This window comes from Platalea leucorodia, assembly GCF_965183815.1.
Source record: "Platalea leucorodia genome assembly, chromosome: 24".
NCBI lineage: Eukaryota > Metazoa > Chordata > Aves > Pelecaniformes > Threskiornithidae > Platalea > Platalea leucorodia.
Window position 1 is genome coordinate 474,205 of NC_138846.1, and position 11,433 is coordinate 485,637.

At 73.6% G+C, this 11,433-nt stretch overlaps 3 protein-coding genes across 3 annotated transcripts; all 3 read left to right on the forward strand.

Annotated features, from left to right (window-relative positions):
• Positions 1–221: 221 nt before the first annotated feature.
• On the forward strand, positions 222–2,543 carry PYGO2 (pygopus family PHD finger 2). Its single transcript, XM_082333264.1, has 3 exons — positions 222–403; positions 507–556; positions 637–2,543. The coding sequence occupies exons 1-3, from the start codon at positions 280–282 to the stop codon at positions 1,726–1,728; spliced, it is 1,266 nt and encodes a 421-aa protein (XP_082189390.1). The 5' UTR covers positions 222–279; the 3' UTR covers positions 1,729–2,543.
• A 176-nt stretch (positions 2,544–2,719) lies between these two features.
• PBXIP1 (PBX homeobox interacting protein 1) lies at positions 2,720–7,242 on the forward strand. The gene is made up of 11 exons (XM_082333263.1): positions 2,720–2,791; positions 4,176–4,254; positions 4,624–4,726; positions 4,807–4,874; positions 4,955–5,096; positions 5,180–5,395; positions 5,464–5,487; positions 5,565–5,638; positions 5,721–5,846; positions 5,932–6,938; positions 7,023–7,242. Exons 2-11 carry the CDS (start codon positions 4,195–4,197, stop codon positions 7,078–7,080), a joined length of 1,878 nt encoding a protein of 625 aa, XP_082189389.1. The 5' UTR covers positions 2,720–2,791; positions 4,176–4,194; the 3' UTR covers positions 7,081–7,242.
• A 1,087-nt stretch (positions 7,243–8,329) lies between these two features.
• PMVK (phosphomevalonate kinase) lies at positions 8,330–10,670 on the forward strand. Its single transcript, XM_082333041.1, has 5 exons — positions 8,330–8,431; positions 8,992–9,055; positions 9,868–10,020; positions 10,089–10,218; positions 10,465–10,670. The coding sequence occupies exons 1-5, from the start codon at positions 8,349–8,351 to the stop codon at positions 10,599–10,601; spliced, it is 567 nt and encodes a 188-aa protein (XP_082189167.1). The 5' UTR covers positions 8,330–8,348; the 3' UTR covers positions 10,602–10,670.
• Positions 10,671–11,433: the final 763 nt, after the last annotated feature.

Sequence of the window (11,433 nt, forward strand, 5' to 3'; positions counted from 1 at the left end):
ACGGGCGCCAAGTGGTCTGCCCCGCTCTGCCCCGCCCGCGATGGTTACTCTATGCCCCCCCACCCCCCCGGGACCTTGCGCATGGTTCGTCCCGCCGGCCCCCCGCAACTCGCTGCACTTGGTCCGCCCTGGCCCCGCCCCCCGCCCGCTGAGTGGCGGTCACCGCCTTCGCCCCGCCCCTCCCGCGCTGATTGGCTCCGCGCGGGTTCCGGTTCCGGTCGGGGGCGCCGTGCCGAGGAGCGGTGGCGGGGCCATGGCGCCGCGCCGGCTCTGAGGGCCATGGCGGCCCCGCACGCAGAGAAGCTGGAGGGAGGCGTCCCGGCCCCGCCGCCCCCGCCGGGGCCTCCCCACCCCGCGGGCAGCGCCGCCGCCGGTGGGCCCGGACGGAAGCAGGGGAAGGCCGGTGAGCGCGGGCGGCCGGGCCGGGCCTGGCGGGGCGGGGGGGGGTGAGGTACCGGCCCCGGTTGACGCGGCCCCGGTTGACGCGGCCCCGCTTCTCCCCGCAGGGCTGCAGATGAAGAGCCCCGAGAAGAAGCGGCGCAAATCCAACACGCAGGTAGGGCCGGGCACCGGGACCGGGACCGGGACCGGGGGGGGGCCGCCGCCGCCGCCCTGACCGCCGCCTTCTCCCCGCAGGGCCCCGCCTATTCGCACCTCTCGGAGTTCGCCCCGCCGCCCACCCCCATGGTGGATCACCTGGTGGCTTCCAACCCCTTCGAGGATGATTTCGGGGCTCCTAAGGTGGGGGCGGCCGCCGCCCCCCCCTTCCTCGGCAGCCCCGTGCCCTTCGGCGGCTTCCGTCTGCAGGGGGGGATGTCACCGCAGGTGCCCCCCGGTTACGGCGGGGGTCCCCAACCCCTGCGGAGGCAACCTCCCCCCTTCGCCCCCGGGCAGATGGGTCCGGCTTTCAGCATGGCCCCCCAGAACCCCAACTACGTCCAGCCCGGGGGCATGAGCTTCCCCGGGCAGCCCTTCGGGCAGCCCCTCGGACAGAACTTCAGCCCCCCCACGGGGCAGCTGATGCAGGGCCCCGTCGGGGGCTTCGGGCCCATGATTTCCCCCCCCATGGGGCAGCCCCCGCGGGGGGAACTGGGTCCCGGGCCGACCCTTAACCCCCCCGGGGGACCGGCGGTGGCTCAACGTTTCGGTCAACCCGGTAATCTCTTTGGACAGTCGCCCATGCAGCGCCCCGGGCAGAACGTGCCCCCGCTGCCCCCCACCGCCAGCCCCTTCCCCGGGGCCGACCCCGGCTTCCCCACCGCCGGCGGCGGCGGCGAGGAGGGGGGTAAAAACCTCAACCCCCCGCCCAGCACCTTCGCTCCGGAGCAACATTCGGGTTCCCCCGCCGCCGTCAACGGGGCGCAACCCGCTTTCGCTCCCAACAGCGCCGGTCGCGGCGCCGGCACCCCCGAAACCAACAGCCTCCCGCCGCCGCCCCCCGGCAAGGCGGCCGGCGGTTCGGGTCACCAGCCGCCGCCGGGGTTGGTGTACCCCTGCGGGGCTTGCCGTAACGAGGTAAACGACGACCAGGACGCCATTTTATGCGAAGCCTCCTGTCAGAAGTGGTTCCACCGGGAATGCACGGGGATGACGGAGAACGCCTACGGGCTGCTGACCACTGAGGCCTCCGCCGTCTGGGCCTGCGACTTCTGCCTGAAGACGAAGGAGATCCAGTCCGTTTACGTCCGCGAGGGCATGGGACAACTGGTGGCCGCCAACGACGGCTGAGCCGCCCGCCCGCCGCAGCCTCCCCCGCCGATTTAGGACCAAATCCCTCTCCCCCCCCCCTTTTTTTTTTTGTAGCCGTCCCCCGCCAGGCAGAGACAGTGCCGGGCACCGGCTGCGGCTCCTCACTGGCCACCGTGGGCTCCGGGCCGGTGCTGGCCATGCGTCGCCAGCCCCTTGCCATGGGGGAGGCTCCGGTCCCGGTGCACCGGCCCTTCTGGGGGGGGCTGAGGCTCCCCGGTGCCGCCCAGGCCCCCCAGCTCTGCCCGGTGGGGTCAGCGCCCTTGGGAGAGGGCGAGCCGGGTCCCCCTCCTGCATCCGTGACTCCCCCGGGGCCGTGCACCACTCCCGGTGCCCTCCTCCCGGTGCTCGGGGCAGTCCCGGTGCCCCACCCCCTCCCGGTGCTCAGGGCCATCCTGGTGCCCCCCAACACCCTCCCGGTGCTCGGGATGGTCCCAGTGCCCCCGTCCGCATGCTCGGGGCGGTCCCGGTGTCCCCCCCACCTGCCCCTTCCCGGTGTTCGGGATGGTCCCGGTGTCCCCCCTGCCCCTTCCCGGTGCTTGGGACAGCCCCGGTGCCACCTGCCCCCTCCCGGTGCTCGGGACGGTCCCGGTGCTCCCTGCCTGCTCCCCCCCGGTGCTCGGGACGGTCCCGGTGCTCCCTGCCTGCTCCCCCCCGGTGCTCGGGACGGTCCCGGTGGCCCTCCCCCACCCCCTCCCGGTGCTCGGGACGGTCCCGGTGCTCGGGACGGTCCCGGTGCTTCCCCCATTTTACCGATCGTTAATGGAAACTTTTGTACCGTCGCTATAAAACTCTGAAACCGGCGTGTCCGTGTCTCGCTCCGCTCCCACCGGGGATGGGGATGGGGACCGGGGAGGGGGGGTGTCCGGTACCGGGGGGGGCCCCCACGTGCCCCCGGGCCATCCCATTGGTCCGTCGCGGTCGCCGCTCGCTCCCATTGGCTGTTGGCGTCACGTGCGCGTCCCTTCCCGAGGGCGGTGACCGGTACCGGGGGAAAGTTACCGGAGGGACCGGGGCGAAGTGAGCGGAGGGGTCCCGGCACCAGGTACCGCCCGGCCCGGCCCCGGGGGAACCGGGAGCGGCTCCGTGCCGGGCCCGGGGTTGCGCAGCGGGGCGGCGGGCACGGTTTGAACGGGCACCGCCCGGTACCGAGGCCGTAGGGATCGCGGGGGGGGAGGGGGCACCGGCGGGACCGTCACCCTCCCCCCCCCCCCCCGGGCCGGTTCCGCGTCCCTCGGGGGGCGGCGGGGGCTGCCCCACGGCCCCCTTCCCGGTACCGGCGCCTTCCCGCGGGGCCCCGGCGGCCCCCGCCCCCGCCCCCTGCCCCGGCGTCACCGGCTAAAAATACCCGGGAAAAGTAAAAATACCCGGGGGCGGCAGCTGGCGGGGGGGGCGGGGGGCCCCGGACAGGTCCCGCTGGTGCCGGCAGCCGGGTCCGTCCGTCTGTCCGTCCGTCCGTCTCCTTGCCCGTGGCTCCGGGTCCTGTCCGTCCGTCTGTCTGTCCATCCGTCCGTCTCCTTGCCCGTGGCTCCAGGTTGTGTCTGACCGTCCGTCCATCCGTCTCCTTGCCCGTAGCTCCGGGTCGTGTCCGTCCGTCCGTCTCCTTGCCCGTGGCTCCAGGTTGTGTCCGTCCGTCTGTCTGTCTGTCCATCTCCTTGCTCATGGCTCTGGGTCATGTCCGTCCATCCGTCTGTCTGTCCGTCTCCTTGCCCGTGGCTCCGGGTCGTGTCCGTCCGTCTGTCTGTCCGTCCGTCCGTCTCCTTGCCCGTGGCTCCGGGTTGTGTCTGTCCGTCCGTCCATCCGTCTCCTTGCCCGTGGCTCCGGGTCGTGTCCGTCCGTCCGTCTCCTTGCCTGTGGCTCCGGGTTGTGTCCATCCGTCTGTCTGTCTGTCCATCTCCTTGCTCATGGCTCTGGGTCGTGTCCATCCATCCGTCTGTCTGTCCGTCCGTCTGTCCATCTCCTTGCCCATGGCTCCGGGTCGTGTCCGTCCGTCTGTCTGTCCTTCTCCTTGCCTGTGGCTCCAGGTCGTGTCTGTCCGTCCGTCTGTCTCCTTGCAGGTGACTCCGGGTCCCATCTGTCCGTCTTTCTCCTTGCCCGTGGCTCCGGCTCACGACTGTCTGTCCGTCTGTCTGTCTGTCTCCTTGCAGGTGGCTCTGGGTCACGTCTGTCCATCTGTCTGTCTGTCTGCTTGCCCGTGGCTCCAGGTCATGTCCGTCCGTCCGTCTGTGTGTCTCCTTGCAGGTGGCTCTGTGTTGCGTACATCCATCCGTCTGTCCGTCTGTCTCCTTGCAGGTGGCTCTGTGTTGTGTACATCCATCCGTCTGTCCGTCTGTCTCCTTGCAGGTGGCTCTGGGTCGCCTCCATCCGTCCGTCTGTCTCCTTGCCCATGGCTCCGGGTTGCATTCGTCTGTCTGTCTGTCTCCTTGCAGGTGGCTCCGGGCCGTCCCCATGGCGGAGAAATCGGACTCGCGGGACTCGGACAGCAGCTGGGTGCTGGCGGGCAGCGAGGTGAGGGCAGGGCAGGCGGGGGAGGCGGGCAGCGAGGTGAGGGCAGGGCAGGCAGGGCTGCGGGCAGGGGGAGGCAGGCAGCGAGGTGAGGGCAGGGCAGGCAGGGCTGCGGGCAGGGGGAGGTGGGCAGCGAGGTGAGGGCAGGGCAGGCAGGGCTGCGGGCAGGGGGAGGCGGGCAGCGAGGTGAGGGCAGGGCAGGCAGGGCTGCGGGCAGGGGGAGGCGGGCAGCGAGGTGAGGGCAGGGCAGGCAGGGCTGCGGGCAGGGGGAGGCGGGCAGCGAGGTGAGGGCAGGGCAGGCAGGGCTGCGGGCAGGGGGAGGCAGGCAGGGGCTGAGGCTGAAGATGCCACCCGTCCCCCCCCTTCTCCCAGGGTCTCCCCATCGACACGGTGGGTCCGGAGCAGGATTCGGCCTCCCACGGGGTTGAGGATGAGGAGGCAGAGGAGGAGGAAGGCACCCAGGACACCGTCACAGGCAGGCGGCAGCCGCGGGGACGGGGCAAACCGGGTGACCCCCGTGCCGCCGGCTCACCGCCGCTCTCTGCCTCTCCCCAGCCGTCACCGCCAACGGCGCAGCCGCCTTCCCCGGCCAGACCCGGCGACCCGAGGGCAGCGGGCCGGGGGTAAGCGGTGGGGGCCGGGGGGGGCCGGGGTCCTGCTCGCCCCGTGGGGACGCGGGGCACCCCAGCGCCTGTGTCCGCAGGACCTGGAGGAGGACCCCCCCGGCACCGGGGCAGCGCCCACCCCGGGCGACTCCGCGGAGCCCGGCGTGCCGGATGGCGGCGAGCAGGAGCAGCCCGAGGCCGAGGCCGAGGCGGGACCCTGCCCTGACACCCTGAAAGCAGGTCAGGCCCTCGCAGGGGACCGGGTCCCTGCCGGCCGTGCTGGGGTGCAGCCCCTCCCTGCAGGTCCCCCCGTCCCTCCCCAGGGCCCCCAGCGGAGGAGGGGAGCTGCACCAGCAGCGACGATGACGTGGAGGGGCTGCGGCGACGGCAGGGTCACGAGCCCAGGCCCGGGCCCCCCCCTTCTGCACCTGCTCCGCGCCGGGGGACACCGGACACCGGTGACGAGGACGGGCTCAGCATGAGCAAGTACCTGCTGGGCGCCTTGGCGCTGGTGGCCGTGGGGCTGCTGATCGTCTCCGGTGAGTGGGGGTCCCCGGGGCAGGGCGGGGGTCCCGGCGTCCCTCTCATTGTCCCTTCCTCTCCCCAGGTGGCATCTACGACCCGGCGGATGGTGAGTACAGGGGACCGGCTTTCCCCGGGCCCGGACGTACGGCCGCCGTCGGACACCCCCGTCCGGTTCCTCCCCAGGCCCCGTGGAGAGCGTGCAGAGCCGGGACGTGGCAGCCGGAGAGCAGGAGCCGCCGCCACCCGCCGCCGGCGATGTAAGGAGGGGGGTCCGTGGTGGGGCTCAGCCCCCCGAGCTCCCCGAGGGGAGGCAGCACCCCCATCCTTCCCCTCCCGCAGGACTGGCAGCAGAAGCCCCCCGCGTCGGACGCCGGGGACCCCCAGAGCGTGCAATCCGTGAGCCTCCTCCTGGACAAGCTGGCCAAGGAGAACCAGGAGATCCGGCTCATGCAGGCGGAGCTGCAGGTGGGCGAGCGCGGCCGTGGCCGGGGGAAGCCGGGTGCCGCGTCCCGGCGCTGCTCTCCCACGGCCCCCCGCTCCCTCCCTGCAGGCGCACAAGGAAGAGCTGCACGCCCTGCTGCAGAAAAGCGAGGGCGAAGCGGCGGCGGCCGGGGCGCAACAGCAGAGCCTGGCCGCGGACAACGCCCGGCTTCGCGCGGCGCTGGAGCGGGAGGCCGCCGCGCTCCGCCACGCCCAGGCCGAGCTGCAGCGCCTGCAGGCCGCGGAAGCACCGGGGAGCCCCGGGGCCGGGGAACCGGCGGCAGAGCAGCCCCCCGCCACAGACGCCGCAGCCCGTGGTGAGGACGCGGCGTGGCAGGAGGGTGCCCGGCGGCACGGCCGGCTGGCTTCGGTGCGGCAGGAGTTGGCGGGAGCCCTGGAGCGGGCGCGGGGCCCCGGGGGTCTCGAGGGGCTCGTGGAGGAGCTGAGCGCCCTGGAGCAGCGCCTGGGCCGGGAGCTGGAGGCGGAGGGCGCCGAGCCCTTCCCCGGGCCCTGGAAGAAGCCGTTCAAGGCGGAGAAGGAGAGCAAGCGGCACAAGCGGCACGGCGCTGGGGGGACCCCCCACGAGCGGGAGAGGAGGGAGCACGGCAAACCCCACCGGCACGGGAAGGATCCCCGGCCCCCGCGGGAGCACAAGCCCGGCAAAACCTGGGGGAAGTCATCTCACGACCCCCTGCAGCGCGGCCCCCGCGAGCCGCCATCGTTCAACCGGTACCGGGCACCCCAAGGCTGCTCGGGGGTGGCGGATTGCGCCCGCAAGGAGGGCCGGGAGGTGCTGGGTGTCGCGCTGGAGCCGGTGCAGAAGGCGCAGTTCCTGCGGTTGCTGGAGGGGTTCATGGGGCGGCTGGGCTGGGGGGGACATTTCGGGGGGCTGGCGGCGCGGTTGGACGGCGCCTTCGGGGCCGACGGCACCTTCGCCCACGACCGCCTGCGCTTCGTCGACTTCGTGGATGATGTGGAGGAGCTGCTGGAGGAGGTGGCGAGGCGGGAGCGCGGCGACGAAGAGGCGGCCGACGGCTTCGAGGAGTACGTGCTGCGGCACTACGCCGGAGACAACGGGTGAGCCGGGGTGCCGGGGGGTGCCGGGGGCGTCCCGGTGGGGCCGAACCCCGGCACCCCATCACGGCCCCCCTTCTCTTGCAGCGCTGCCGGGAAGGAGCGGGGCCGGAGAGCCGCACGGCAGCACGGCACGGCGGGGTAGAGCCGGGGGGCAGCGCCGGGGCGGTCGCCCCACCGCAAGCTTTCCCCCAGCGCCCCTGGGGCAGGGGGTCCCCCCACGGGCTGGTTTTGGGGGGCCAGGTCCCCAGCCAGATGCACCGCGTGATGCTGCACGGCCGCCGCGCAATAAAGTCACCGCTGGGCAGAGCTGTGCCGGTGTGGGGAAAAAGGGGGAATGGGGGGGAAGAGAGGGTGCTGGGGGGGAACGGGGTGCTGGGGGGGAATGGGGGGTGCTGGGGGAAAGGGGGGTGCTGGGGTAATGGGGGGTGCTGGGGGAATGGGGGGTGCTGGGGGGGAACGGGGTGCTGGGGGGGAATGGGGGGTGCTGGACGGGAATAGGGGGTGCTGGGGGGGAATGGGAGGTGCTAGGGGAAAGGGGGGTGCTGGGGGGAACGGGGTGCTGGGGGGAAAGGGGGGTGCTGGGGGAATGGGGGGTGCTGGGGGGGAATGGGAGGTGCTGGGGGAAAGGGGGGTGCTGGGGGAATGGGGTGCTGGGGGGGAATGGGGGGTGCTGGGGGGAAAGGGGAGTGCTGGGGGAATGGGGGGTGCTGGGGGGGAATGGGAGGTGCTGGGGGAAAGGGGGGTGCTGGGGGAATGGGGGGTGCTGGGGGGAACGGGGTGCTGTGGGGGACGGGGTGCTGGGGGAAAGGGGGATGCTGGGGGGGAATGTGGTGCTGGGGGGGAAGAGGGGGTGCTGGGGTAATGGGGTGACAGGGGAATGGGGGGTGCTGGGGGGAACGCGGGGTGCTGGGGGAATGGGGGGTGCTGGGGGAATGGGGGGTGCTGGGGGGAAGGAGGGGCTGGGGGGAATGGGGGGCTGGGGGGGAATGGGGGGTTCAGAGGAGGAATGGGGGGTGCTGGGGGGAGAGGGGGCAAACGGGGTGGAGGCGGAAGGGCGGGTGCAGAGGGGGAACTGGGGGTGCTGGGGGGGGAAGGGTGCTGGAGAAAGGGGGGTTCAGGGGAGGAACGGGGGGTGCTGGGGGGAACGGGGGTGCCGCGGGCCGGGGGGGCCGGGGGCCGGGGCCCCGCCGTGCCCCAGCGCGGTGTCGGGGTGCGCCGGCCCCGCCCTGCAGGGGGCGCTGTGCGGCGGGCGCCCTCCGGAGGGGCGGAGTCAGCGGCGCCCCGCCCCGCCCCCCTCCTCGGGCCGTACCACTCGGCTCCCCCGCGGGGGGGGGGGGGGGCGGGGCACGGGGCCAAACCGGCTCGGTGGGCGTGGCCGAGGGCGTGGCAGAGGGCGTGGCCGGCGGGCGGATGGCGGCGCCGCGCGCGGTGCTGCTGCTGAGCGGGAAGAGGAAGTCGGGGAAGGACTTCGTGGCCGAGGAGCTGCGGAGCCGGTACCGGGGGCGGGGCCGGTACCGGGGGCGGGGCCGGTACCGGGGGGTGGGGCCCGTACCGGGGGGTGGGGCCCGTACCGGGGGCGGGGCCGGTACCGGGGGCGGGGCTGGTACCGGGGGCGGGGCCGGTACCGGGGGGTGGGGCCCGTACCGGGGGGTGGGGCCCGTACCGGGGGGTGGGGCCCGTACTGGGGGCGGAGCCGGTACCGGGGGCGGGGCTGGTACCGGGGGCGGGGCCGGTACCAGGGGGCGGGGCCGGTACCGGGGGGCGGAGCCGGTACCGGGGGGGGGCAGGGCTGGTACCGGGGGAGGGAGCCGGCGCCGGGGGGGCGGAGCCGGTACCGGGAGTGGGGCCGGTACCGGGAGTAGGGCCGAGAAAGTGGGGGCGGGGCTGGTACCAGAGGGGCGGGGCCGGTACCGGGAGTGGGGCTGGTACCGGGGGGGGAGGGGGGGCCCTGCCCGGGTGGAGCCGGCCGCGCCCGGTGCCAGTGCCGGTGCCGGTGCCGGTGCCGGTGCCGGTGCCAGTGCCAGTGCCCGCCCCGCTGACCCCTCTGCCGCAGGCTGGGCCCCGACGTGTGCACCGTGCTGCGCCTCTCCGGGCCCCTCAAGGAGCGCTACGCCCAGGTACCGGCCCTGCCGCGCCGTGCCACGCTGCGCCACACCGGGCCCGGCTGTGCCGTGCCGCGCCGTGCCACACTGTGCCGTGCCATGCTGTGCCACACCGTGCCGAGCTGTGCCATGCCGCACCGTGTTGCGCTGTGCTACGCTGTGCCATGCTGTGCCGTGCCACGCTGCACCGCACCGTGCTAAGCTGTGCCATGCCATGCTATGCCATGCCGCGCCGTGCTGTGCCGTGCTGTGCCACACTGTGCTGCGCCGTGGCATGCTGTGCTGTGCCACACCGTGCTGTGCCACACTGTGCCGTGCTGTGCCAGGCTGTGCCGCACTGTGCCTGGCTGTGCCGTGCTGCGCCGTGCCGAGCTGTGCCATGCTGTGCCGCACCGTGCCAAGCTGTACTATACCACACCGTGCTGCACCATGCCACGCCGTGCCGTGCCACGCCGTGCCGTGCTGTGCCATGGCACACTGTGCCGTGCCACACCGTGCTGTGCTGTGCCAGGCTGTGCCGCACCGTGCTGAGCTGTGCCGCGCCGCGCCACACTGTGCCATGCCACGCTGCGCCGTGCCATGCTGCACCACACCATGCCGAGCTGTGCCGCACGCTGCACTGTGCTGTGTCGTGCCGCACCTGTGCCGTGCCATGCCGCACCACATCACGCCACGCCGCGCCACGCTCAACTGCGCCATGCCACGCTGTCGTGCTGTGCTGAGCCCTGCCTTGCTGCGCCATATTGCACCGCGCTGTCGTCCGGTGCCGAGCCCCGCCGTGCCGTGCCGCGGCACGGGCCGTGCCTGCTGACGCCCTCTCCCTGCAGGAGCACGGCCTGGATTTCCAGCGGCTCCTGGACGCCAGCGCCTACAAGGAGAGGTACCGGCAGGACATGATCCGCTGGGGCGAGGAGAAGCGCCGCGCCGACCCCGGCTTCTTCTGCAGGACGGCGGTGGAGGGGGCGGCGCAGCCAGTGTGGGTGAGCGGCTGGGTGGGCGCGGGAGGCGCGGGGGGCGCGGGGCGGGCGCTGACGGAGCCCCCGCGCAGGTGGTGAGCGACACGCGGCGCCTTTCCGACGTGGAGTGGTTCCGGGACGCCTACGGGGCCGCGGTGCAGACCGTGCGGGTGGTGGCCAGCGAGGAGACGAGGAAGAGGAGGAACTGGGCCTTCGTCGCCGGTGAGCGAGCGAGCGAGCGCCGCTTCCCCGAGCACAACGCCAAACCCGGGGCTGCGCCGCCACCGTGGCTGCCGCACGCCTCCGCCGCCATCCCCGGGCTGCGGGAGCCGGAGGTTTTAGCTAAAGCCCCTGAGCTGGGGGGGGGGGGGGGGGGGGTGAGGCTGCGGCAGGACGGACAGACGGACGGACAGACGGACAGATCCTGACCCTCTTCGGGGGCCTCACCCGGGCTCTGCTCCTCCCCAGGGGTGGACGACGCCGAGTCCGAGTGCGGCCTGGACCAGGGAGTGGCCTTCGACTGGGTGATCACCAACGACGGGGACGAGGTGTCCCTGGAGGAGCAGCTGGAGCCGCTGCTGCGGTCGCTCCGCCGCCGGCTGTAGCCCGGTGCCGGGGCTCGGGGACCGCGTGCCCCCCTTCCGCCCCCTGCCAGCCCTCCCCGCCCTGCAAATAAAGCCCCGACAGGGAGAACCGCGGCCGCCCCGGCTCCGCGTCTCATTTCCCTGGGGAGGGGAGCTGCGGACGGGGCCGGGGGACGCGGTGATGCCCCCCTGCCTGCGCCCCCGCCGGGCTCCCCACCTTTGGGGGGGCAGGGGCGCACTTTAATTCCCGCCGCCCGGGCCGGGGGGTCGCCAGCTGGGTGCTTCGTGGGGTGTTTGAATAGATTTCCAGCGGCCGATTCCCTGCGGATTATCCGCTTCCCAAGCCGACGGCTCCTGCCCTAATACCCGCTCCTCTCCCGCAGCAGCTGGGCACGGCCGGGGGGGCTGCGGGCTTGGGGAGGGGGCTGAGGGTCCATCGCTGCGGCGGCGAAGCCCGGCTCCCGCCTCGCCGCGATCCCCCTTTGGGGACATCGGGGGGGCGTTGGGGACGTCGCGGGGTGACGCGGGCGCAGGGTGGGAGCACCCGCTCCAGCTGCTGCCCGTAATCCCCAGCCTCCCTAAGGGGATTATGGGGGGGCTTAAATAAGGGGGGGCAGCCCCTGGAGGTGGGGGGGCTCTAGGGGGGTGGAACCGGTGCGGGGGGGGTCTCTCGGGACTTGTAGTCCACCGGGATGCACCGGTACCGGTAACGACGGACTACAAGTCCCGAACGACCCCGTAGAGACGCAAGAACCGGGAAGGTGGGAGGGGAAGGAGGGGGGCTACGAAGCGGGGAGCGGGCGGGGATGATGTCAGCCTGCGGGGAGCCCCGGCGTGGCCAATGGCGCTGCGG

Bases quoted from the DNA above. Each gene is read 5' to 3' on its own strand.
- PYGO2 (XM_082333264.1), top strand. From the start codon at position 280: ATGGCGGCCCCGCACGCAGAGAAGCTGGAGGGAGGCGTCCCGGCCCCG. The intron at 404-506 runs GTGAGCGCGGGC...TTCTCCCCGCAG, and splicing joins ACGGAAGCAGGGGAAGGCCG to GGCTGCAGATGAAGAGCCCC. The intron at 557-636 runs GTAGGGCCGGGC...TTCTCCCCGCAG, and splicing joins GGCGCAAATCCAACACGCAG to GGCCCCGCCTATTCGCACCT.
- PBXIP1 (XM_082333263.1), top strand. From the start codon at position 4,195: ATGGCGGAGAAATCGGACTCGCGGGACTCGGACAGCAGCTGGGTGCTG. The intron at 5,396-5,463 runs GTGAGTGGGGGT...TCCTCTCCCCAG, and splicing joins GGGGCTGCTGATCGTCTCCG to GTGGCATCTACGACCCGGCG. The intron at 5,488-5,564 runs GTGAGTACAGGG...GTTCCTCCCCAG, and splicing joins CATCTACGACCCGGCGGATG to GCCCCGTGGAGAGCGTGCAG.
- PMVK (XM_082333041.1), top strand. From the start codon at position 8,349: ATGGCGGCGCCGCGCGCGGTGCTGCTGCTGAGCGGGAAGAGGAAGTCG. The intron at 8,432-8,991 runs GTACCGGGGGCG...CCTCTGCCGCAG, and splicing joins GCCGAGGAGCTGCGGAGCCG to GCTGGGCCCCGACGTGTGCA. The intron at 10,021-10,088 runs GTGAGCGGCTGG...GCCCCCGCGCAG, and splicing joins GGGCGGCGCAGCCAGTGTGG to GTGGTGAGCGACACGCGGCG.